The sequence below is a fragment of the Oncorhynchus keta genome, unplaced genomic scaffold, assembly GCF_023373465.1.
Source record: "Oncorhynchus keta strain PuntledgeMale-10-30-2019 unplaced genomic scaffold, Oket_V2 Un_contig_9162_pilon_pilon, whole genome shotgun sequence".
Lineage (NCBI taxonomy): Eukaryota > Metazoa > Chordata > Actinopteri > Salmoniformes > Salmonidae > Oncorhynchus > Oncorhynchus keta.
The window spans coordinates 42,126-66,871 of NW_026290406.1; the positions used below are offsets into that span (position 1 = coordinate 42,126).

Below are 24,746 nucleotides of genomic sequence, written 5' to 3' on the forward strand. Positions count from 1 at the left end.
ACCCTGGCATAGTGACCAGATCTGGGGAGAACCCTGGCATAGTGACCAGATCTGGGGAAAACCCTGGCATAGTGACCAGATCTGGGGGAGAACCCTGGCATAGTGACCAGATCTGGGGAGAACCCTGGCATAGTGACCAGATCTGGGGAGAACCCTGGTTCTCTGGGGAGAACCCTGGCATAGTGACCAGATCTGGGGGAGAACCCTGGCATAGTGACCAGATCTGGGGAGAACCCTGGCATAGTGACCAGATCTGGGGGAGAACCCTGGCATAGTGACCAGATCTGGGGAGAACCCTGGCATAGTGACCAGATCTGGGGAGAACCCTGGCATAGTGACCAGATCTGGGGGAGAACCCTGGCATAGTGACCAGATCTGGGGAGAACCCTGGCATAGTGACCAGATCTGGGGAAAACCCTGGCATAGTGACCAGATCTGGGGAGAACCCTGGCATAGTGACCAGACCTGGGGAGAACCCTGGCATAGTGACCAGATCTGGGGAGAACCCTGGCATAGTGACCAGATCTGGGAGAACCCTGGCATAGTGACCAGATCTGGGGAGAACCCTGACATAGTGACTAGATCTGGGGAGAACCCTGGCATAGTGACCAGATCTGGGGGAGAACCCTGGCATAGTGACCAGATCTGGGGGAGAACCCTGGCATAGTGACCAGATCTGGGGGAGAACCCTGGCATAGTGACCAGATCTGGGGGAAAACCCTGGCATAGTGACCAGATCTGGGGGAGAACCCTGGCATAGTGACCAGATCTGGGGGAGAACCCTGGCATAGTGACCAGATCTGGGGGAAAACCCTGGCATAGTGACCAGATCTGGGGGAGAACCCTGGCATAGTGACCAGATCTGGGGGAGAACCCTGGCATAGTGACCAGATCTGGGGGAGAACCCTGGCATAGTGACCAGATCTGGGGGAGAACCCTGGCATAGTGACCAGATCTGGGGGAAAACCCTGGCATAGTGACCAGATCTGGGGGAGAACCCTGGCATAGTGACCAGATCTGGGGGAGAACCCTGGCTCTTGGGGAGAACCCTGGCATAGTGACCAGATCTGGGGGAGAACCCTGGCTCTTGGGGAGAACCCTGGCATAGTGACCAGATCTGGGGGAGAACCCTGGCATAGTGACCAGATCTGGGGGAGAACCCTGGCGTAGTGACCAGATCTGGGGGAGAACCCTGGCATAGTGACCAGATCTGGGGGAGAACCCTGGCATATTGACCAGATCTGGGGGAGAACCCTGGCATAGTGACCAGATCTGGGGGAGAACCCTGGCATAGTGACCAGATCTGGGGGAGAACCCTGGCATATTGACCAGATCTGGGGGAAAACCCTGGCATAGTGACCAGATCTGGGGGAGAACCCTGGCGTATTGACCAGATCTGGGGGAGAACCCTGACATATTGACCAGATCTGGGGGAGAACCCTGGCATAGTGACCAGATCTGGGGGAAAACCATGGCATAGTGACCAGATCTGGGGGAGAACCCTGGCATAGTGACCAGACCTGGGGGAGAACCCTGGCATAGTGACCAGATCTGGGGGAGAACCCTGGCATAGTGACCAGATCTGGGGGAGAACCCTGGCATAGTGACCAGATCTGGGGGAGAACCCTGGCATAGTGACCAGATCTGGGGGAGAACCCTGGCATAGTGACCAGATCTGGGGGAGAACCCTGGCATAGTGACCAGATCTGGGGGAGAACCCTGACATATTGACCAGATCTGGGGGAGAACCTGGCATAGTGACCAGACCTGGGGGAGAACCCTGGCATAGTGACCAGATCTGGGGAAAACCCTGGCATAGTGACCAGATCTGGGGGAGAACCCTGGCATATTGACCAGATCTGGGGGAGAACCCTGGCGTAGTGACCAGATCTGGGGGAGAACCCTGGCATATTGACCAGATCTGGGGAAAACCCTGGCATAGTGACCAGATCTGGGGGAAAACCCTGGCATAGTGACCAGATCTGGGGAGAACCCTGGCATAGTGACCAGATCTGGGGGAAAACCCTGGCATAGTGACCAGATCTGGGGAGAACCCTGGCATAGTGACCAGATCTGGGGAGAACCCTGGCATAGTGACCAGATCTGGGGAGAACCCTGGCATAGTGACCAGATCTGGGGAGAACCCTGGCATAGTGACCAGATCTGGGGAGAACCCTGGCATAGTGACCAGATCTGGGGAGAACCCTGGCATAGTGACCAGATCTGGGGGAGAACCCTGGCATAGTGACCAGATCTGGGTTTTAAAGGCTTTAAAAATGGTCACTTCCAATTTATGCGATTTATTTTTAGGAACAGGACCTACCTATAGAGGACCAGGACATCCTGTAACAGCACCTACCTATAGAGGACCAGGACATCCTGTAACAGCACCTACCTATAGAGGACCAGGACATCCTGTAACAGCACCTACCTATAGAGGACCAGGACATCCTGTAACAGCACCTACCTATAGAGGACCAGGACCTACCTATAGAGGACCAGGACATCCTGTAACAGGTCCTACCTAGAGAGGACCAGGACATCCTGTAACAGCACCTACCTATAGAGGACCAGGACATCCTGTAACAGGACCTACCTATAGAGGACCAGGACCTACCTATAGAGGACCAGGACCTACCTATAGAGGACCAGGACATCCTGTAACAGCACCTACCTATAAAGGACCAGGACCTACCTAGAGAGGACCGGGACCTACCTATAGAGGACCAGGACATCCTGTAACAGGACCTACCTATAGAGGACCGGGACATCCTGTAACAGCACCTACCTATAGAGGACCAGGACATCCTGTAACAGCACCTACCTATAGAGGACCAGGACCTACCTATAGAGGACCAGGACCTACCTATAGAGGACCAGGATATCCTGTAACAGGTCCTACCTAGAGAGGACCAGGACATCCTGTAACAGCACCTACCTATAGAGGACCAGGACATCCTGTAACAGCACCTACCTATAGAGGACCAGGACATCCTGTAACAGCACCTACCTATAGAGGACCAGGACCTACCTATAGAGGACCAGGACCTACCTATAGAGGACCAGGACATCCTGTAACAGGTCCTACCTAGAGGACCAGGACATCCTGTAACAGCACCTACCTATAGAGGACCAGGACATCCTGTAACAGCACCTACCTAGAGAGGACCAGGACATCCTGTAACAGCACCTACCTATAGAGGACCAGGACATCCTGTAACAGGACCTACCTATAGAGGACCAGGACCTACCTATAGAGGACCAGGACATCCTGTAACAGGTCCTACCTAGAGAGGACCAGGACATCCTGTAACAGCACCTACCTAGAGAGGACCAGGACATCCTGTAACAGCACCTACCTAGAGAGGACCAGGACATCCTGTAACAGCACCTACCTATAGAGGACCAGGACATCCTGTAACAGAACCTACCTATAGAGGACCAGGACCTACCTATAGAGGACCAGGACCTACCTATAGAGGACCGGGACATCCTGTAACAGCACCTACCTATAGAGGACCGGGACATCCTGTAACTGCACCTACCTATAGAGGACCAGGACATCCTGTAACAGCACCTACCTATAGAGGACCAGGACATCCTGTAACAGGTCCTACCTAGAGAGGACCAGGACATCCTGTAACAGCACCTACCTATAGAGGACCAGAACATCCTGTAACAGCACCTACCTATAGAGGACCAGGACATCCTGTAACAGCAACTACCTATAGAGGACCAGGACCTACCTATAGAGGACCAGGACCTATCTATAGAGGACCAGGACATCCTGTAACAGCACCTACCTATAGAGGACCAGGACATCCTGTAACAGCACCTACCTATAGAGGACCAGGACCTACCTATAGAGGACCAGGACCTACCTATAGAGGACCGGGACATCCTGTAACAGCACCTACCTAGAGAGGACCAGGACATCCTGTAACAGCACATACCTATAGAGGACCAGGACATCCTGTAACAGCACCTACCTATAGAGGACCAGGACCTACCTATAGAGGACCAGGACATCCTGTAACAGCACCTACCTATAGAGGACCAGGACATCCTGTAATAGCACCTACCTAGAGAGGACCAGGACCTACCTATAGAGGAACAGGACATCCTTTAAACAGCACCTACCTATAGAGGACCAGGACCTACCTATAGAGGACCGGGACATCCTGTAACAGCACCTACCTATAGAGGACCAGAACATCCTGTAACAGCACCTACCTATAGAGGACCAGGACCTACCTATAGAGGACCAGGACATCCTGTAACAGCACCTACCTAGAGAGGACCAGAACATCCTGTAACAGCACCTACCTATAGAGGACCAGGACATCCTGTAACAGGACCTACCTATAGAGGACCAGGACATCCTGTAACAGGACCTACCTATAGAGGACCAGGACATCCTGTAACAGCACCTACCTAGAGAGGACCAGAACATCCTGTAACATCACCTACCTATAGAGGACCGGGACCTACCTATAGAGGACCAGGACCTACCTATAGAGGACCAGGACCTACCTATAGAGGACCAGGACATCCTGTAACAGCACCTACCTATAGAGGACCAGGACATCCTGTAACAGGACCTACCTATAGAGGACCAGGATATCCTGTAACAGCACCTACCTATAGAGGACCAGGACATCCTGTAACAGCACCTACCTATAGAGGACCAGGACATCCTGTAACAGCACCTACCTATAGAGGGCCAGGAAATCCTGTAACAGCACCTACCTATAGAGGACCAGGACCTACCTATAGAGGACCAGGACCTACCTATAGAGGACCAGGACCTATCTATAGAGGACCAGGACATCCTGTAACAGCACCTACCTATAGAGGACCAGGACATCCTGTAACAGCACCTACCTATAGAGGACCAGGACCTACCTATAGAGGACCAGGTCCTATCTATAGAGGACCAGGACATCCTGTAACAGGACCTACCTATAGAGGACCAGGACATCCTGTAACAGGACCTACCTATAGAGGACCAGGACATCCTGTATCAGCACCTACCTAGAGAGGACCAGAACATTCTGTAACAGCACTTACCTATAGAGGACCAGGACCTACCTATAGAGGACCAGGACATCCTGTAACAGCACCTAATTATAGAGGACCAGGACATCCTGTAACAGGACCTACCTATAGAGGACCAGGACATCCTGTAACAGCACCTACCTATAGAGGACCAGGACATCCTGTAACAGCACCTACCTATAGAGGACCAGGACATCCTGTAACAGCACCTACCTAGAGAGGACCAGGACATCCTGTAACAGCACCTACCTATAGAGGATCAGGACATCCTGTAACAGCACCTACCTATAGAGGACCAGGACATCCTGTAACAGCACCTACCTATAGATGACCAGGACATCCTGTAACAGCACCTACCTATAGAGGACCAGGACATCCTGTAACAGCACCTACCTATAGAGGACCAGGACATCCTGTAACAGCACCTACCTAGAGAGGACCAGGACCTACCTATAGAGGACCAGGACCTACCTAGAGAGGAACAGGACATCCTGTAACAGCACCTACCTATAGAGGACCAGGAAGGGCCCTGCCAGATATCATTGAGTTGCCAGTAGAGAGCTCCCATGGTGTGACCTTTGCCCTCGATGACCTCACTCTGGCTGCGGCGGTAGAACTCTGTCTGGACCTTAACACACTGGGCCTGCATGACCTGGAGGAAGACCACTCATAGTGACCTGGAGGAAGACCACTCATGTGGTATGTGGTATGTAGTGTCTGGCGTACCTGTGTGGTGTAGTGTCTGGCGTACCTGTGTGATGTACCTGTCTGGCGTACCTGTGTGGTGTAGTGTCTGGCGTACCTGTGTGGTGTAGTGTCTGGCGTACCTGTGTGATGTACCTGTCTGGCGTACCTGTGTGGTGTAGTGTCTGGCGTACCTGTGTGGTGTAGTGTCTGGCGTACCTGTGTGATGTACCTGTCTGGCGTACCTGTCTGGCGTACCTGTGTGATGTACCTGTCTGGCGTACCTGTGTGGTGTAGTGTCTGGCGTACCTGTGTGATGTACCTGTCTGGCGTACCTGTGTGGTGTAGTGTCTGGTGTACCTGTGTGATGTACCTGTCTGGCGTACCTGTCTGGCGTACCTGTGTGATGTACCTGTCTGGCGTACCTGTCTGGCGTACTTGTGTGATGTAGTGTCTGGCGTACCTGTGTGATGTACCTGTCTGGCGTACCTGTGTGATGTACCTGTCTGGCGTACCTGTGTGATGTACCTGTCTGGTGTACCTGTGTGATGTAGTGTCTGGTGTACCTGTGTGATGTAGTGTCTGGTGTACCTGTGTGATGTAGTGTCTGGCGTACCTGTGTGATGTAGTGTCTGGCGTACCTGTGTGATGTACCTGTCTGGCGTACCTGTGTGATGTAGTGTCTGGTGTACCTGTGTAATGTAGTGTCTGGTGTACCTGTGTGATGTAGTGTCTGGTGTACCTGTGTGATGTAGTGTCTGGTGTACCTGTGTGATGTAGTGTCTGGTGTACCTGTGTGATGTAATGTCTGGTGTACCTGTGTAATGTACCTGTCTGGCGTACCTGTGTGGTGTAGTGTCTGGTGTACGTGTGTGATGTAGTGTCTGGTGTACCTGTGTGATGTAGTGTCTGGTGTACCTGTGTGATGTAGTGTCTGGTGTACCTGTGTGATGTAGTGTCTGGTGTACCTGTGTGATGTAATGTCTGGTGTACCTGTGTAATGTAGTGTCTGGTGTACCTGTGTAATGTAGTGTCTGGTGTACCTGTCTGGTGTACCTCTCTGGTGTACCTGTCTGGTGTACCTGTGTGATGTAGTGTCTGGTGTACCTGTCTGGTGTACCTGTGTGATGTAGTGTCTGGTGTACCTGTCTGGTGTACCTGTGTAATGTAGAGTCTGGTGTACCTGTGTAATATAGAGTCTGGTGTACCTGTGTGATGTAGTGTCTGGTGTACCTGTGTGATGTAGTGTCTGGTGTACCTGTCTGGTGTACCTGTCTTGTGTACCTGTGTAATGTAGAGTCTGGTGTACCTGTGTAATGTAGAGTCTGGTGTACCTGTCTGGTGTACCTCTCTGGTGTACCTGTCTGGTGTACCTGTGTGATGTAGTGTCTGGTGTACCTGTGTGGTGTACCTGTCTTGTGTACCTGTGTAATGTAGTGTCCGGTGTACCTGTCTGGTGTACCTGTCTTGTGTACCTGTGTAATGTAGTGTCCGGTGTACCTGTCTGGTGTACCTGTCTTGTGTACCTGTGTAATGTAGTGTCCGGTGTACCTGTCTGGTGTACCTGTCTTGTGTACCTGTGTAATGTAGTGTCCGGTGTACCTGTCTGGTGTACCTGTCTGGTGTACCTGTGTGATGTAGTGTCTGGTGTACCTGTCTGGTGTACCTGTCTTGTGTACCTGTGTAATGTAGTGTCTGGCGTACCTATGTGATGTAGTGTCTGGCGTACCTGTATGATGTAGTGTCTGGTGTACCTGTGTAATGTAGTGTCCGGTGTACCTGTCTGGTGTACCTGTCTTGTGTACCTGTGTAATGTAGTGTCCGGTGTACCTGTCTGGTGTACCTGTCTTGTGTACCTGTGTAATGTAGTGTCCGGTGTACCTGTCTGGTGTACCTGTCTTGTGTACCTGTGTAATGTAGTGTCCGGTGTACCTGTCTGGTGTACCTGTCTGGTGTACCTGTCTGGTGTACCTGTGTGATGTAGTGTCTGGTGTACCTGTCTGGTGTACCTGTCTGGTGTACCTGTGTGATGTAGTGTCTGGTGTACCTGTGTGATGTAGTGTCTGGTGTACCTGTGTGATGTAGTGTCTGGTGTACCTGTGTGATGTAGTGTCTGGTGTACCTGTGTGATGTAGTGTCTGGTGTACCTGTCTGGTGTACCTGTGTTATGTAGTGTCTGGTGTACCTGTCTGGTGTACCTGTCTGGTGTACCTGTGTGATGTAGTGTCTGGTGTACCTATCTGGTGTACCTGTGTGATGTAGTGTCTGGTGTACCTGTCTGGTGTACCTGTGTGATGTAGTGTCTGGTGTACCTGTCTGGCATACCTGTCTGGTGTACCTGTGTGATGTAGTGTCTGGTGTACCTCTCTGGTGTACCTGTGTGATGTAGTGTCTGGTGTACCTGTCTGGCGTACCTGTCTGGCGTACCTGTCTGGCGTACCTGTGTGATGTAGTGTCTGACGTACCTGTCTGGCATACCTGTGTGATGTAGTGTCTGGCGTACCTGTCTGGCGTACCTGTCTGGCGTACCTGTCTGGCGTACCTGTCTGGCGTACCTGTCTGGCGTACCTGTCTGGCGTACCTGTCTGGCGTACCCGTGTGATGTAGTGTCTGGCGTACCTGTCTGGCGTACCTGTCTGGCATACCTGTCTGGCGTACCTGTCTGGCGTACCTGTCTGGCGTACCTGTGTGATGTAGTGTCTGGCGTACCTGTCTGGTGTAGTGTCTGGTGTACCTGTCTGGCGTACCTGTCTGATGTAGTGTCTGGCATACCTGTGTGATGTAGTGTCTGGTGTACCTGTCTGGCGTACCCGTGTGATGTAGTGTCTGGCGTACCTGTCTGGCGTACCTGTCTGGCATACCTGTCTGGCATACCTGTCTGGCATACCTGTCTGGCGTACCTGTCTGGTGTACCTGTGTGATGTAGTGTCTGGCGTACCTGTCTGGTGTACCTGTCTGGTGTACCTGTGTGTTGTAGTGTCTGGTGTACCTGTGTGATGTAGTGTCTTGCGTACCTGTCTGGCGTACCTGTCTGGTGTACCTGTGTGATGTAGTGTCTGGCGTACCTGTCTGGTGTACCTGTGTGATGTAGTGTCTGGTGTACCTGTGTGATGTAGTGTTTGGCGTACCTGTCTGGTGTACCTGTCTGGTTTACCTGTCTGGTGTACCTGTGTGATGTAGTGTCTGGCGTACCTGTCTGGTGTACCTGTCTGGTGTACCTGTGTGATGTAGTGTCTGGTGTACCTGTCTGGTGTACCTGTGTGATGTAGTGTCTGGCGTACCTGTCTGGTGTACCTGTCTGGTTTACCTGTCTGGTGTACCTGTGTGATGTAGTGTCTGGCGTACCTGTCTGGTGTACCTGTCTGGTGTACCTGTGTGATGTAGTGTCTGGTGTACCTGTCTGGTGTACCTGTGTGATGTAGTGTCTGGTGTACCTGTCTGGTGTACCTGTCTGGTGTACCTGTGTAATGTAGTGTCTGGTGTACCTGTCTGGTGTACCTGTGTGATGTAGTGTCTGGTGTACCTGTCTGGCATACCTGTGTGATGTAGTGTCTGGTGTACCTGTCTGGTGTACCTGTCTGGCATACCTGTGTGATGTAGTGTCAGGTGTACCTGTCTGGTGTACCTGTGTGATGTAGTGTCTGGTGTACCTGTCTGGCATACCTGTCTGGTGTACCTGTGTGATGTAGTGTCTGGTGTACCTGTGTGATGTAGTGTCTGGTGTACCTCTCTGGTGTACCTGTGTGATGTAGTGTCTGGTGTACCTGCCTGGCATACCTGTCTGGTGTACCTGTGTGATGTAGTGTCTGGTGTACCTGTCTGGTGTACCTGTCTGGTGTACCTGTGTGATGTAGTGTCTGGTGTACCTGTCTGGTGTACCTGTGTGATGTAGTGTCTGGTGTACCTGTCTGGTGTACCTGTGTGATGTAGTGTCTGGTGTACCTGTCTGGCATACCTGTCTGGTGTACCTGTCTGGTGTACCTGTGTGATGTAGTGTCTGGTGTACCTGTGTGATGTAGTGTCTGGTGTACCTCTCTGGTGTACCTGTCTGGTGTACCTGTGTGATGTAGTGTCTGGTGTACCTGCCTGGCATACCTGTCTGGTGTACCTGTGTGATGTAGTGTCTGCTGTACCTGTCTGGCGTACCTGGCTGGTGTACCTGTGTGATGTAGTGTCTGGTGTACCTGTGTGATGTAGTGTCTGGTGTACCTGTCTGGCATACCTGTCTGGTGTACCTGTGTGATGTAGTGTCTGGTGTACCTCTCTGGTGTACCTGTCTGGTGTACCTGTGTGATGTAGTGTCCGGTGTACCTGTCTGGTGTACCTGTGTGATGTAGTGTCTGGTGTACCTGTCTGGTGTACCTGTCTGGTGTACCTGTCTGGTGTACCTGTCTGGCGTACCTGTCTGGCGTACCTGTCTGGCGTACCTGTCTGGCGTACCTGTCTAGTGTACCTGTCTGGCGTACCTGTCTGGCGTACCTGTCTGGCGTACCTGTCTGGCGTACCTGTCTGGTGTACCTGTCTGGTGTACCTGTCTGGTGTACCTGTCTGGCGTACCTGTGTGATGTACAGTGTGTCCCTGTATCTCTTCAGTGGATCTGCTGAGGCTGGGAGATGGTAGTGTAGTCCCGCCTGTTGCAGCATCTGCTGGTTGCCAGTCTGGTGGTGCTGACGGTGAGACGAGAAGTTACTCCCATAACTCCAGTCTTCTGACACAGACACCTGAGAGCAGAGGGCATCAAATCACTGGATGGCCTGAAGACAGTACAATACAGGAATGTACATGCCGTCCTCCACCAACCAGTACCTTCTGCAAGGTGGAGAAGGAGGGCCAGGACTGGAAGCCGTACTCGGAGGCGAAGCGTGTGCGTGGCAGGGCCGTCCAGTCCCAGCAGTCATGGCTGTAGCTATAGTAGTGTGTGTCTCCATAGTGTAGGTCGTAGGGGTCGTGGGCCACCCAGCCCTCCTGCTGAGACTCTACTCCGTTAGTGGGACTGGAGACTAGGAACGGGCGGCTACCGTCTTCCTGAGGTGGAGATAGGAACCTGGTTAGGCTAGGGTTGTCACAATACCAGTATGGCGATACCGTGAAGGAGCGTTTCCCAAACTAGGGGCCTGAGAGAAACAGAACCAGAGTTACGTCAATAACCTCCAGTAGCCTCCAGTAGTCTCTAGACGATCTTCTGTTACCATCTACAATGCCCACAAGCCACACAGGACTCATTAGAACAGAGTGGACAACACCAAGCAATAAACCAAAAGGCACTAAATCAGACAATGTTGGTGAGGGAAGGGTTCTACCAGGCTAGGGAGAGATAGGGTTCAGTCTGGTTCTACCAGGCTAGGGAGAGATAGGGTTCAGACTGGTTCTACCAGGCCTGGGAGAGATAGGGTTCAGTCTGGTTCTACCAGGCTAGGGAGAGAGAGGGTTCAGTCTGGCTCTACCAGGCTAGGGAGAGAGAGGGTGCAGTCTGGTTCTACCAGGCTAGGGAGAGAGAGGGTGCAGTCTGGTTCTACCAGGCTAGGGAGAGAGATTGTTCAGTTCAGTCTGGTTCTACCAGGCTAGGGAGAGAGATTGTTCAGTTCAGTCTGGTTCTACCAGGCTAGGGAGAGAGGGTTCAGACTGGTTCTACCAGGCTAGGGAGAGATAGGGTTCAGTCCAGTGTGGTTCTACCAGGCTAGGGAGAGATAGGGTTCAGTTCAGTCTGGTTCTACCAGGCTAGGGAGAGATATGGTTCAGTCTGGTTCTACCAGGCTAGGGAGAGAGAGGGTGCAGTCTGGTTCTACCAGGCTAGGGAGAGAGATTGTTCAGTTCAGTCTGGTTCTACCAGGCTAGGGAGAGATAGGGTTCAGTTCAGTCTGGTTCTACCAGGCTAGGGAGAGATAGGGTTCAGTTCAGTCTGGTTCTACCAGGCTAGGGAGAGATAGGGTTCAGTCTGGTTCTACCAGGCTAGGGAGAGATAGGGTTCAGTTCAGTCTGGTTCTACCAGGCTAGGGAGAGATAGGGTTCAGTTCAGTCTGGTTCTACCAGGCAAGGGAGAGATAGGGTTCAGTTCAGTCTGGTTCTAGTGCGAACGGCCCAGTACATCACTGGGGCCAAGCTTTCTGCCATCCAGGACCTCTATACCAGGCGGTGTCAGAGGAAGGACCTATAAAGGGTGGTACGTACGGCCCAGTACCTCACTGGGGCTAAGCTTTCTGCCAACCAGGAACTCTATCCCAGGCGGTGTCAGAGGAAGGCCCTAGAAATTGTCAAAGACTCCAGCCACCCAAGTCTTAAACTGTTCTCTCTGCTACCGCACAGCAAGCGGTACCGGAGTGCCAAGTCTAGGTCCAAGATGCTTCTAAACAGCCTCTACCCCCAAGCCATAAGACTCCTACAGCTATTCAAATGGCTTGACTCTGTACCGGTACGCCCTGTATATAGCCTCCACATTGACTCTGTACCGGTACCCCCTGTATATAGCCTCCACATAGACTCTGTACCATAACACCCTGTATATAGCCTCCACATTGACTCTGTACCGGTACCCCCCTGTATATAGCCTCCACATTGACTCTGTACCGGTACACCCTGTATATAGCCTCCACATTGACTCTGTACCGGTACCCCCTGTATATAGCTTCCACATTGACTATGTACCGGTACCACCTATATATAACCTCCACATTGACTCTGTACCGGTACCCCCTGTATATAGCCTCCACATTGACTCTGTACCGTAATACCCTGTATATAGCCTCCACATTGACTCTGTACCGAAACACCCTGTATATAGCCTCCACATTGACTCTGTAGCGGTACCACCTATATATAACCTCCACATTGACTCTGTACCGGTACCCCCTGTATATAGCCTCCACATTGACTCTGTACCGTAATACCCTGTATATAGCCTCCACATTGACTCTGTACCGTAAAACCCTGTATATAGCCTCCACATTGACTCTGTACCGGTACCCCCTGTATATAGCCTCCACATTGACTCTGTACCGTAATACCCTGTATATAGCCTCCACATTGACTCTGTACCGAAACACCCTGTATATAGCCTCCACATTGACTCTGTACCGGTACCCCCTGTATATAGCCTCCACATTGACTCTGTACCGGTACCCCCTGTATATAGCCTCCACATTGACTCTGTACCGGTACCCCCTGTATATAGCCTCCACATTGACTCTGTACCGGTACCCCCTGTATATAGCTTCCACATTGACTATGTACCGGTACACCATGTATATAGCCTCCACATTGACTATGTACCGGTACCCCCTGTATATAGCCTCCACATTGACTCTGTATCGGTACCCCCTGTATATAGCCTCCACATTGACTCTGTACCGTAATACCCTGTATATAGCCTCCACATTGACTCTGTACCGAAACACCCTGTATATAGCCTCCACATTGACTCTGTACCGGTACCCCCTGTATATAGCCTCCACATTGACTCTGTACCGGTACCCCCTGTATATAGCCTCCACATTGACTCTGTACCGGTACCCCTGTATATAGCCTCCACATTGACTCTGTACCGGTACCCCCTGTATATAGCTTCCACATTGACTATGTACCGGTACACCATGTATATAGCCTCCACATTGACTATGTACCGGTACCCCCTGTATATAGCCTCCACATTGACTCTGTATCGGTACCCCCTGTATATAGCCTCCACATTGACTATGTACCGGTACCACCTATATATAACCTCCACATTGACTCTGTACCGGTACCCCCTGTATATAGCCTCCACATTGACTCTGTACCGTAATACCCTGTATATAGCCTCCACATTGACTCTGTACCGTAATACCCTGTATATAGCCTCCACATTGACTCTGTACCGTAATACCCTGTATATAGCCTCCACATTGACTCTTTACCGTAACACCCTGTATATAGCCTCCACATTGACTCTGTACCGGTACCCCCTGCATGTAGCCTCCACATTGACTATGTACCGTAACACCCTGTATATAGCCTCCACATTGACTCTGTACCGTAATACCCTGTATATAGCCTCCACATTGACTCTTTACCGTAACACCCTGTATATAGCCTCCACATTGACTCTGTACCGGTACCCCCTGTATATAGCCTCCACATTGACTCTGTACCGTAACACCCTGTATATAGCCTCCACATTGACTCTGTACTGGTACACCATGTATACAGCCTCCACATTGACTCTGTACCGGTACCCCCTGTATATAGCTTCCACATTGACTATGTACCGGTACCACCTATATATAACCTCCACATTGACTCTGTACCGGTACCCCCTGTATATAGCCTCCACATTGACTCTGTACCGGTACACCCTGTATATAGCTTCCACATTGACTATGTACCGGTACCACCTATATATAACCTCCACATTGACTCTGTACCGGTACCCCCTGTATATAGCCTCCACATTGACTCTGTACCGGTACCCCCTGTATATAGCCTCCACATTGACTCTGTACCGGTACACCCTGTATATAGCCTCCACATTGACTCTGTACCGGTACCCCCTGTATATAGCCTCCACATTGACTCTGTACCGGTACCCCCTGTATATAGCCTCCACATTGACTCTGTACCGTAATACCCTGTATATAGCCTCCACATTGACTCTGTACCGTAACACCCTGTATATAGCCTCCACATTGACTCTGTACCGGTACGGGTACCCCCTGTATGTGGTCCTTCTGTAGCTCAGTTGGTAGAGCATGGCGCTTGTAACGCCAGGGTAGTGGGTTTGATCCCCGGGACCACCCATACGTAGAATGTATGCACACATGACTGTAAGTCGCTTTGGATAAAAGCGTCTGCTAAATGGCATATATATATATGTGTAACTCTATATATATAGCCTCCACATTGACTCTGTACCGTAACACCCTGTATATAGCCTCCACATTGACTCCACATTGACTCTGTACCGGTACCCCCTGTATATAGCCTCCACATTGACTCTGTACCGGTACCCCCTGTATATAGCCTCCACATTGACTCTGTACCGGTACCCCCTGTATATAGCCTCCACATTGACTCTGTACCGGTACCCCCTGTATATAGCCTCCACATTGACTCTGTACCGTAACACCCTGTATATAACCTCCACATATACATATACTGTATATAAGGTTAGTACACTGTATATACTGTATATAAGGTTAGTACACTATATATACTGTATATAAGGTTAGTGTACTGTACATAAGGTTAGTGTACTGTACATAAGGTTAGTACACTGTATATACTGTATATAAGGTTAGTATACTGTATATAAGGTTAGAATACTATATATACTGTATATAAGGTTAGTACACTGTATATACTGTATATAAGGTTAGTACACTGTATATACTGTATATAAGGTTAGAAAACTGTATATACTGTATATAAGGTTAGTACACTATATATACTGTATATAAGGTTAGAAAACTGTATATACTGTATATAAGGTATATTCTGTAAATGTCTACTGAAAGTTTGGGGAAAATGAAAATAAGATTCAAATTAGAAGAAAAACAATCAATCCCCAATTTAGACTTCTGTAGAATGACCCACATAGGTAATAGGGTTTAGGGTGGCATTAGACACAGATCATGACTCAGTATTTCTTAGTTCAATGTCTCATATATGTCTCTCACCTTCTGAACAATAGCCCTGATGTTGTCCACATACAGAGTCACATAGTCTCTATGGTACCGGGGTTGCTGGGCAACGGGGATGCCGAACCAATTAGTGGCCAGGGCCGCCTCATTCTCGTTGTTCCCACTCCACACGATGACCGAGGGGTGGGACTTTAAGCGCCTCACCTGATTGGAGCGAGGAAACAGGAAGGAACACGTGTTATTACATGCTATAACCAGGAAATGAGTCATCCTTATCAATATTAACATACATCAAGGCTTTGTCCAGGGATGCTGCCTCACGCTACAGAAACAGGAGATTTGCAGAGTGCTCTACGGGCCATCGAGGTCTGAACAAAGATACTAACATCAACCCTGTAGGTGTAGCTCACCTGTTGGACAACCTCCTCTCTAACCGTCTCTATGAAGTCAGGCTCAGTGGGGTACATGGCACAGGCAAACATGAAGTCCTGCCAGATCTAAGGACAGACAAGGTATTGGTCAAAAGTACAGCAGTATAAAGGGAATGGGGAGTTTGTGACGAAGACAACGAGAGAAAGAGTACTAGTCAGTCAGTTACCATGATCCCCATCTCATCACAGAGAGAGTAGAACAGGTCCTGCTCATAGACTCCTCCCCCCCAGACCCTGAGCGCGTTCATATTAGCGCTTACGGACGACTGTAGAAGGTTCCTCACACTGAAACAGAACACAACTGTTGTCAATGGTTACAAGACAGTAACGACTAACTAGTGTCTGTTCAAATCTATCAGGTTCCGGTGAGAGTTTTAACTCCAGTCTAAGACGTTAGGGGGTGGTTTAAGATGTTCATAACATGGGTCATTTTGCTAATTTGATTTAGAATTTTACAAACTCTTTAGGAATAAAATTTAAATATTTAAAAATATATATAATATGTATGGGCTCCCTTCAGACTAAGGTTTAATATCTAATGTTCCACAGTGGGCTCCCTTCAGACTAAGGTTTAATATCTAATGTTCCACAGTGGGCCCTCTTCAGACTAAGGTTTAATATCTAATGTTCCACAGTGGGCCCTCTTCAGACTAAGGTTTAATATCTAATGTTCCACAGTGGGCTCTCTTCAGACTAAGGTTTAATATCTAATGTTCCACAGTGGGCTCTCTTCAGACTAATGTTTAATATCTAATGTTCCACAGTGGGCCCTCTTCAGACTAAGGTGTAATATCTAATGTTCCACAGTGGGCTCTCTTCAGACTAAGGTTTAATATCTAATGTTCCACAGTGGGCTCCCTTCAGACTAAGGTTTAATATCTAATGTTCCACAGTGGGCCCTCTTCAGACTAAGGTCTAATATCTAATGTTCCCAAACGGTTCAGACGCTACAGACGTTTACATGACAAGACTGATTTTCGGGATGTCTCCTGGTCTGGTAAACATCTATCTCTGTCCCCTTTCACCACAGATGGGATGTCTCCTGGTCTGATAAACATCTATCTCTGTCCCCTTTCACCACAGATGGGATGTCTCCTGGTCTGATAAACATCTATCTCTGTCCCCTTTCACCACAGATGGGATGTCTCCTGGTCTGGTAAACACCCCTCTGTCCCCTTTCACCACAGATGGGATGTCTCCTGGTCTGGTAAACACCCCTCTGTCCCCTTTCACCACAGATGGGATGTCTCCTGGTCTGACAAACATCTATCTCTGTCCCCTTTCACCACAGATGGGATGTCTCCTGGTCTGGTAAACACCCCTCTGTCCCCTTTCACCACAGATGGGATGTCTCCTGGTCTGATAAACATCTATCTCTGTCCCCTTTCACCACAGATGGGATGTCTCCTGGTCTGGTAAACACCTCTCTGTCCCCTTTCACCACAGATGGGATGTCTCCTGGTCTGATAAACATCTATCTCTGTCCCCTTTCACCACAGATGGGATGTCTCCTGGTCTGACAAACATCTATCTCTGTCCCCTTTCACCACAGATGGGATGTCTCCTGGTCTGACAAACATCTATCTCTGTCCCCTTTCACCACAGATGGGATGTCTCCTGGTCTGACAAACATCTATCTCTGTTCCCTTTCACCACAGATGGGATGTCTCCTGGTCTGACAAACATCTATCTCTGTCCCCTTTCACCACAGATGGGATGTCTCCTGGTCTGACAAACATCTATCTCTGTCCCCTTTCACCACAGATGGGATGTCTCCTGGTCTGACAAACATGTATCTCTGTCCCCTTTCACCACAGATGGGATGTCTCCTGGTCTGGTAAACACCTCTCTGTCCCCTTTCACCACAGATGGGATGTCTCCTGGTCTGATAAACACCACTCTGTCACCACAGATGGGATGTCTCCTGGTCTGATAAACACCACTCTGTCACCACAGATGGGATGTCTCCTGGTCTGATAAACATCTCTCTGTCACCACAGATGGGATGTCTCCTGGTCTGATAAACACCACTCTGTCACCACAGATGGGATGTCTCCTGGTCTGATAAACATCTCTCTGTCACCACAGATGGGATGTCTCCTGGTCTGATAAACATCTCTCTGTCACCACAGATGGGATGTCTCCTGGTCTGATAAACACCACTCTGTCACCACAGATGGGATGTCTCCTGGTCTGATAAACACCACTCTGTCACCACAGATGGGGAAGTGAGACACTGGCAGATGCGGTGGATAGAGGAAAAAAAACACATCTCTTGTTTAAACTGACAGATGTTGATGGGGATTTGTTGTGTGAAGTAACTTAGACTGACGCACCGGTGTGTTCAATCAGAACACTAAAAGTCTTGTTTGAATCATAATGTAAACATAATGACATTGTAATGTGGCCGTTTCAAATATACAAAACACATCCCATCTTAGAAGTATTTAATGAGTGAAAGGTTGATATCATGATTAAGACCAAAGACATGAGTGTGTGTGTGTGTGTGTGTGTCTGTGTGTGTGTCTCACTCAGCAGGGCTGACCAGGTCCTGAAGGGCGTGAGCTGGGATCCAGTTTGACCCCTTCAGGAAGATGGGCTTTTTGTTGACCTGGAAGTAGAAACTCAGCCCAGGGGAACCAGCGATTGGCTCCTGGACCAGCTCTACTGTACGGAAATACACCTTGGGAGTAACACAGAGAGGATGTTAAATACACCTGGAGACAGAGAGGATGTTAAATACACCTGGAGACAGAGAGGATGTTAAATACACCTGGAGACAGAGAGAGGATGTTAAATACACCTGGAGACAGAGAGGATGTTAAATACACCTGGAGACAGAGAGGATGTTAAATACACCTGGAGACAGAGAGGATGTTAAATACACCTGGAGACAGAGAGGATGTTAAATACACCTGGAGACAGAGAGGATGTTAAATACACCTGGAGACAGAGAGGATGTTAAATACACCTGGAGACAGAGAGAGGATGTTAAATACACCTGGAGACAGAGAGAGGATGTTAAATACACCTGGAGACAGAGAGGATGTTAAATACACCTGGAGACAGAGAGGATGTTAAATACACCTGGAGACAGAGAGAGGATGTTAAATACACCTGGAGACAGAGAGAGGATGTTAAATACACCTGGAGACAGAGAGAGGATGTTAAATACACCTGGAGACAGAGAGAGGATGTTAAATACACCTGGAGACAGAGAGAGGATGTTAAATACACCTGGAGACAGAGAGGATGTTAAATACACCTGGAGACAGAGAGGATGTTAAATACACCTGGAGACAGAGAGGATGTTAAATACACCTGGAGACAGAGAGGATGTTAAATACACCTGGAGACAGAGAGGATGTTAAATACACCTGGAGACAGAGAGGATGTTAAATACACCTGGAGACAGAGAGGATGTTAAATACACCTGGAGACAGAGAGGATGTTAAATACACCTGGAGACAGAGAGGATGTTAAATACACCTGGAGACAGAGAGGATGTTAAATACACCTGGAGACAGAGAGGATGTTAAATACACCTGGAGACAGAGAGGATGTTAAATACACCTGGAGACAGAGAGGATGTTAAATACACCTGGAGACAGAGAGGATGTTAAATACACCTGGAGACAGAGAGGATGTTAAATACACCTGGAGACAGAGAGGACGTTAAATACACCTGGAGACAGAGAGGACGTTAAATACACCTGGAGACAGAGAGGATGTTAAATACACCTGGAGACAGAGAGGATGTTATACACCTGGAGACAGAGAGGATGTTAAATACACCTGGAGACAGAGAGGATGTTAAATACACCTGGAGACAGAGAGGATGTTAAATACACCTGGAGACAGAGAGGATGTTATACACCTGGAGACAGAGAGTATGTTAAATACACCTGGAGACAGAGAGGATGTTAAATACACCTGGAGACAGAGAGAGGACTGGAGACTGTGAGAAGACAGAGGACTGGAGACCGTGAGAAGACAGAGGACTGGAGACCGTGAGAAGACAGAAGACTGGAGACAGTGAGAAGACAGAGGACTGGAGACAGTGAGAAGACAGAAGACTGGAGACCGTGAGAAGACAGAGGACTGGAGACCGTGAGAAGACAGAAGACTGGAGACCGTGAGAAGACAGAGGACTGGTTACAGTGAGAAGACAGAAGACTGGAGACCGTGAGAAGACAGAAGACTGGAGACCGTGAGAAGACAGAGGACTGGAGACCGTGAGAAGACAGAAGACTGGAGACCGTGAGAAGACAGAGGACTGGAGACCGTGAGAAGACAGAGGACTGGAGACCGTGAGAAGACAGAGGACTGGAGACCGTGAGAAGACAGAGGACTGGAGACCGTGAGAAGACAGAAGACTGGAGACCGTGAGAAGACAGAGGACTGGAGACCGTGAGAAGACAGAGGACTGGAGACTGTGAGAAGACAGAGGACTGGAGATCGTGAGAAGACAGAAGACTGGAGACAGTGAGAAAGAGGGGATAGTAGAGGAGTAGAGATGTTGAGGTCTGACCTGTGTGTCTGTCCTGAGTATGGCTGTTCCCTCCAGCATGGTTCCTCTCACACTGAGATGATAGGAGTGCTGCTCACCATGGCCACTGGGCCACCACAGCTTCACCTGGTTACTCTACAACACACACACACACACACTAAACATTTACCTCAGCACGATGAAAAATAGAGACATGATAAAACCCGGACATTCAGAAGTCTTTCCAGTAGAGATAAGATGTGTCCGACCTTTAGAACCCCAAGGGCCCTTCTCAACAGTAGGGCACTATACTGTATAGGACTCTGGTCAACAGTAGGGCACTATACTGTATAGGACTCTGGTCAACAGTAGGGTACTATACTGTATAGGACTCTGGTCAACAGTAGGGCACTATACTGTATAGGACTGGTCAACAGTAGGGCACTATACTGTATAGGACTCTGGTCAACAGTAGGGCACTATACTGTATAGGACTCTGGTCAACAGTAGGGCACTATACTGTATAGGACTCTGGTCAACAGTAGGGTACTATACTGTATAGGACTGGTCAACAGTAGGGCACTATACTGTATAGGACTCTGGTCAACAGTAGGGCACTATACTGTATAGGACTCTGGTCAAGGGCACTATAGTAAAGGACTCTGGTCAACAGTAGGGCATACTGTATAGGACTCTGGTCAACAGTAGGGCACTATACTATACTGGTAGTAGGGACTTTACTGTATAGGACTGGTCAACAGTAGGGCACTATACTGTATAGGACTCTGGTCAACAGTAGGGCACTATACTGTATAGGACTCTGGTCAACAGTAGGGCACTATACTGTAGAGGACTCTGGTCAACAGTAGGGCACTATACTGTATAGGACTCTGGTCAACAGTAGGCACTATACTGTATAGGACTGGTCAACAGTAGGGCACTATACTGTATAGGACTCTGGTCAACAGTAGGGCACTATACTGTATAGGACTCTGGTCAACAGTAGGCACTATACTGTATAGGACTGGTCAACAGTAGGGCACTATACTGTAGAGGACTCTCAACAGTCAACAGTAGGGCACTATACTGTATAGGACTCTGGTCAACAGTAGGGCACTATACTGTAGAGGACTCTGGTCAACAGTAGGGCACTATACTGTATAGGACTCTGGTCAACAGTAGGGCACTATACTGTATAGGACTCTGGTCAACAGTAGGGCACTATACTGTATAGGACTGGTCAACAGTAGGGCACTATACTGTATAGGACTCTGGTCAACAGTAGGGCACTATACTGTATAGGGGACTCTAGAGCACTATACTGTAGAGGACTCTGGTCAACAGTAGGGCACTATACTGTATAGGACTGGTCAACAGTAGGGCACTATACTGTAGAGGACTCTGGTCAACAGCACTATACTGTAGAGAACTCTGGTAGGGCACTATACTGTATAGGACTCTGGTCAACAGTAGGGCACTATACTGTAGAGGACTCTGGTCAACAGTAGGGCACTATACTGTAGAGGACTCTGGTCAACAGTAGGGCACTATACTGTATAGGACTGGTCAACAGTAGCAGGGCACACTATACTGTAGAGGACTGGTCAACAGTAGGGCACTATACTGTATAGGACTCTGGTCAACAGTAGGGCACTATACTGTAGAGGACTCTGGTCAACAGTAGGGCACTATACTGTATAGGACTCTGGTCAACAGTAGGGCACTATACTGTAGAGGACTCTGGTCAACAGTAGCACTATACTGTAGAGGACTCTGGTCAACAGTAGGGCACTATATACTGTAGTAGGCACTATACTGTATAGGACTGGTCAACAGTAGGACACTATACTGTAGAGGACTCTGGTCAACAGTAGGGCACTATACTGTATAGAACTCTGGTCAACAGTAGGGCACTATATACTGTCAAAAGGACTGTAGAGGACTCTGGTCAACAGTAGGGCACTATACTGTATAGGACTCTGGTCAACAGTAGGGCACTATACTGTATAGAGGACTCTGGTCAACAGTAGGGCACTATACTGTAAAGGACTCTGGTCAACAGTAGGGCACTATACTGTAAAGGACTCTGGTCAACAGTAGGGCACTATACTGTATAGGACTCTGGTCAACAGTAGGGCACTATAAAGGACTCTGTATAGGACTATACTAGGTCAACAGTAGGGCACTATACTGTATAGGACTCTGGTCAACAGTAGGGCACTATACTGTAAAGGACTCTGGTCAACAGTAGGGCACACTATACTGTAGAGGACTCTGGTCAACAGTAGGGCACTATACTAAAGGACTCTGGTACTGCACTATACTGTAGAGGACTCTGGTCAACAGTAGGGCACTATACTGTATAGGACTGGTCAACAGTAGGGACTCTGGTCAACAGTAGGGCACTATACTGTAGAGGACTCTGGTCAACAGTAGGGCACTATACTGTATAGGACTGTCAACAGTAGAGCACTATACTGTAGAGGACTCTGGTCAACAGTAGGGCACTATACTGTAGAGGACTCTGGTCAACAGTAGGGCACTATACTGTATAGGACTCTGGTCAACAGTAGGGCACTATACTGTATAGGACTGGTCAACAGTAGGGCACTATACTGTAGAGGACTCTGGTCAACAGTAGGGCACTATACTGTATAGGACTCTGGTCAACAGTAGGGCACTATAAAGGGAACAGGGAGCCATTAGTTCCAGAACCATAAGTCACCTTCCCACCCAGCATACTAACTGTGTTGACATGGAGGCTCAAGGTGTTCTTGCTCTGCCCAGATGGAAAAACCACCATGAAGGTTTGTTCTGTAGACAGCTCCATCAGAGAGAGGTTGACCTGGACTTTAGTCTCCTCCACAGCATCAACCAACACTTCCACCGTTACCACCCACTGAGACAGAGAGGAGTCTGGGAGACAGGAAGAGGAAGAAGAGGGCTTTCCATGACTAGCTGTTGTATCCCAAACCACCCCCCCGCCCCTATCGACTCGCACGGAGGGCCCTCTGTTGTTACGTGTTGCTGATGAAACTCAGAAGGTAACTTCCAGAGTGGTGAGGAGATAAATAAACCCCTCACCTTCTGGAAAAACTCCTGCCTTTAATGACGCATGTACCATTTAAATAATAAAACAAATATGAAATTCGACTGAGAAAATTCTCCCTGTCGTCTCACAATAAATATACCTCAGTAACAGTTAAAAATTCGGAAAGTATTGAATATGTTACATGTGCCATGGATCCTAAATTAGGCCCGCGGTGCATTATGGGATACTACTTCACTGTCAAGCCAGCAGCGAAGCAAGACTCGGTCAAAGTGGCTATCGAAGAGTCTAATACACCTTCCATCATTTTAACGCCCTCAGATTTGGGACACTTGTGCATATGGCGAAGGCAGAACGCACAAATGGAGGCCAGAGGAGCAAGGGGATGATTTGGGATTCAGCCTTGGAGAGTTCACAGAGTAGCTGTGTAGATAAGTTCAGAATAGTTCGATACCCATGCAGAGAGAGAGAGAGAGAGAGAGAGAGAGAGAGAGAGAGAGAGAGAGAGAGAGAGAGAGAGAGAGAGAGAGAGAGAGAGAGAGAGAGAGAGAAAGACACATGGAGAGAGAGAAAGACACATGGAGAGAGAGAGAGAGAGAGAGAGAGAGAGAGAGAGAGAGAGAGAGAGCGAGAGAGAGACAGAGAGAGAGACAGAGAGTCAGGACACATGGAGAGACAGAGAGAGAGAGAAAGAGAGAGATACATACTATAGACTGGTACAGTAGAGAGATGGATTAGGCGCAGCACATCAAAGGCCTCCAGATGAACACCCTTCCACAGCCCCAGGGTTGGGAATGACGGCCCCCAGTCCCAGCTGAAGGAACTCTGAGCCTGGTAAAAGACCATCAGACAGGAGAGTTATCCAATGGGTGAATGGTGAAAACAATTATAATTGACTGTTATTTTCTAGGACACACAATAATGACTCCAACGTCATAAGCATCTGTATGTTGGATGGTGATTTGAAACCGTAACCACAGTGCTAAGCTTATCCATAACCTTAAATGAAAACCACAAAGCGAATTTTAGTTTTCATGAATGTCTACGATGTAGACTGTCGTCTTTGTGGCTGTGGTAACTAGTGGAAACAGTTGTGCCTGTTGTTCACAGTGAGATCTGCCCTCTGATTGGCTAGAATGGGTTCAACTTTTTGCCTCCTCCGAAATGCCTTCTATTTCTGAAGACGTTTATTTTGGTTGTGAGAGCGGCAGCTACATTATCTGGATAATGTCATAGATAATGTCATAGATAATGTCATAGATAATGTGTCCGTCATGATAAATGGACCCGGAAGAAGAACATCAACACCACTAGAAATCAGTGGCCATGTTTTTTTAATAAAAATTTTATTTCACCTTTATTTAACCAGGTAGGCTAGTTGAGAACACCTTTATTTAACCACGTAGGCTAGTTGAGAACACCT

General features: G+C 48.9%; 1 protein-coding gene and 1 long non-coding RNA gene across 5 annotated transcripts in view; both read right to left on the bottom strand.

Moving 5' to 3' along the window:
* LOC118382526 (beta-mannosidase-like) overlaps positions 1 to 24,746 on the bottom strand; it is a gene marked incomplete at its 5' end in the record, with an annotated part of 43,537 nt that overhangs the window by 12,727 nt on the left and 6,064 nt on the right. The window contains 10 exon segments of the mRNA XM_052512695.1: positions 5,566 to 5,710; positions 10,300 to 10,464; positions 10,550 to 10,768; positions 15,391 to 15,558; positions 15,765 to 15,851; positions 15,953 to 16,070; positions 18,317 to 18,468; positions 20,317 to 20,430; positions 23,021 to 23,190; positions 24,031 to 24,154. Of these exon segments, the coding sequence (XP_052368655.1) occupies positions 5,566 to 5,710; positions 10,300 to 10,464; positions 10,550 to 10,768; positions 15,391 to 15,558; positions 15,765 to 15,851; positions 15,953 to 16,070; positions 18,317 to 18,468; positions 20,317 to 20,430; positions 23,021 to 23,190; positions 24,031 to 24,154 (1,462 nt within the window).
* On the bottom strand, positions 18,478 to 20,306 carry LOC127927048 (uncharacterized). Of its 4 annotated transcripts, none has more exons than XR_008126002.1 (3): positions 19,471 to 20,306; positions 19,023 to 19,106; positions 18,478 to 18,872 (listed from the first exon to the last, which is right to left on the bottom strand). It is a non-coding gene; the product is annotated as an uncharacterized LOC127927048 (long non-coding RNA). The 4 variants fall into 4 exon arrangements; XR_008126001.1 differs by having other exon boundaries at positions 18,478 to 18,844; positions 19,023 to 19,134; XR_008126000.1 differs by having other exon boundaries at positions 19,023 to 19,134.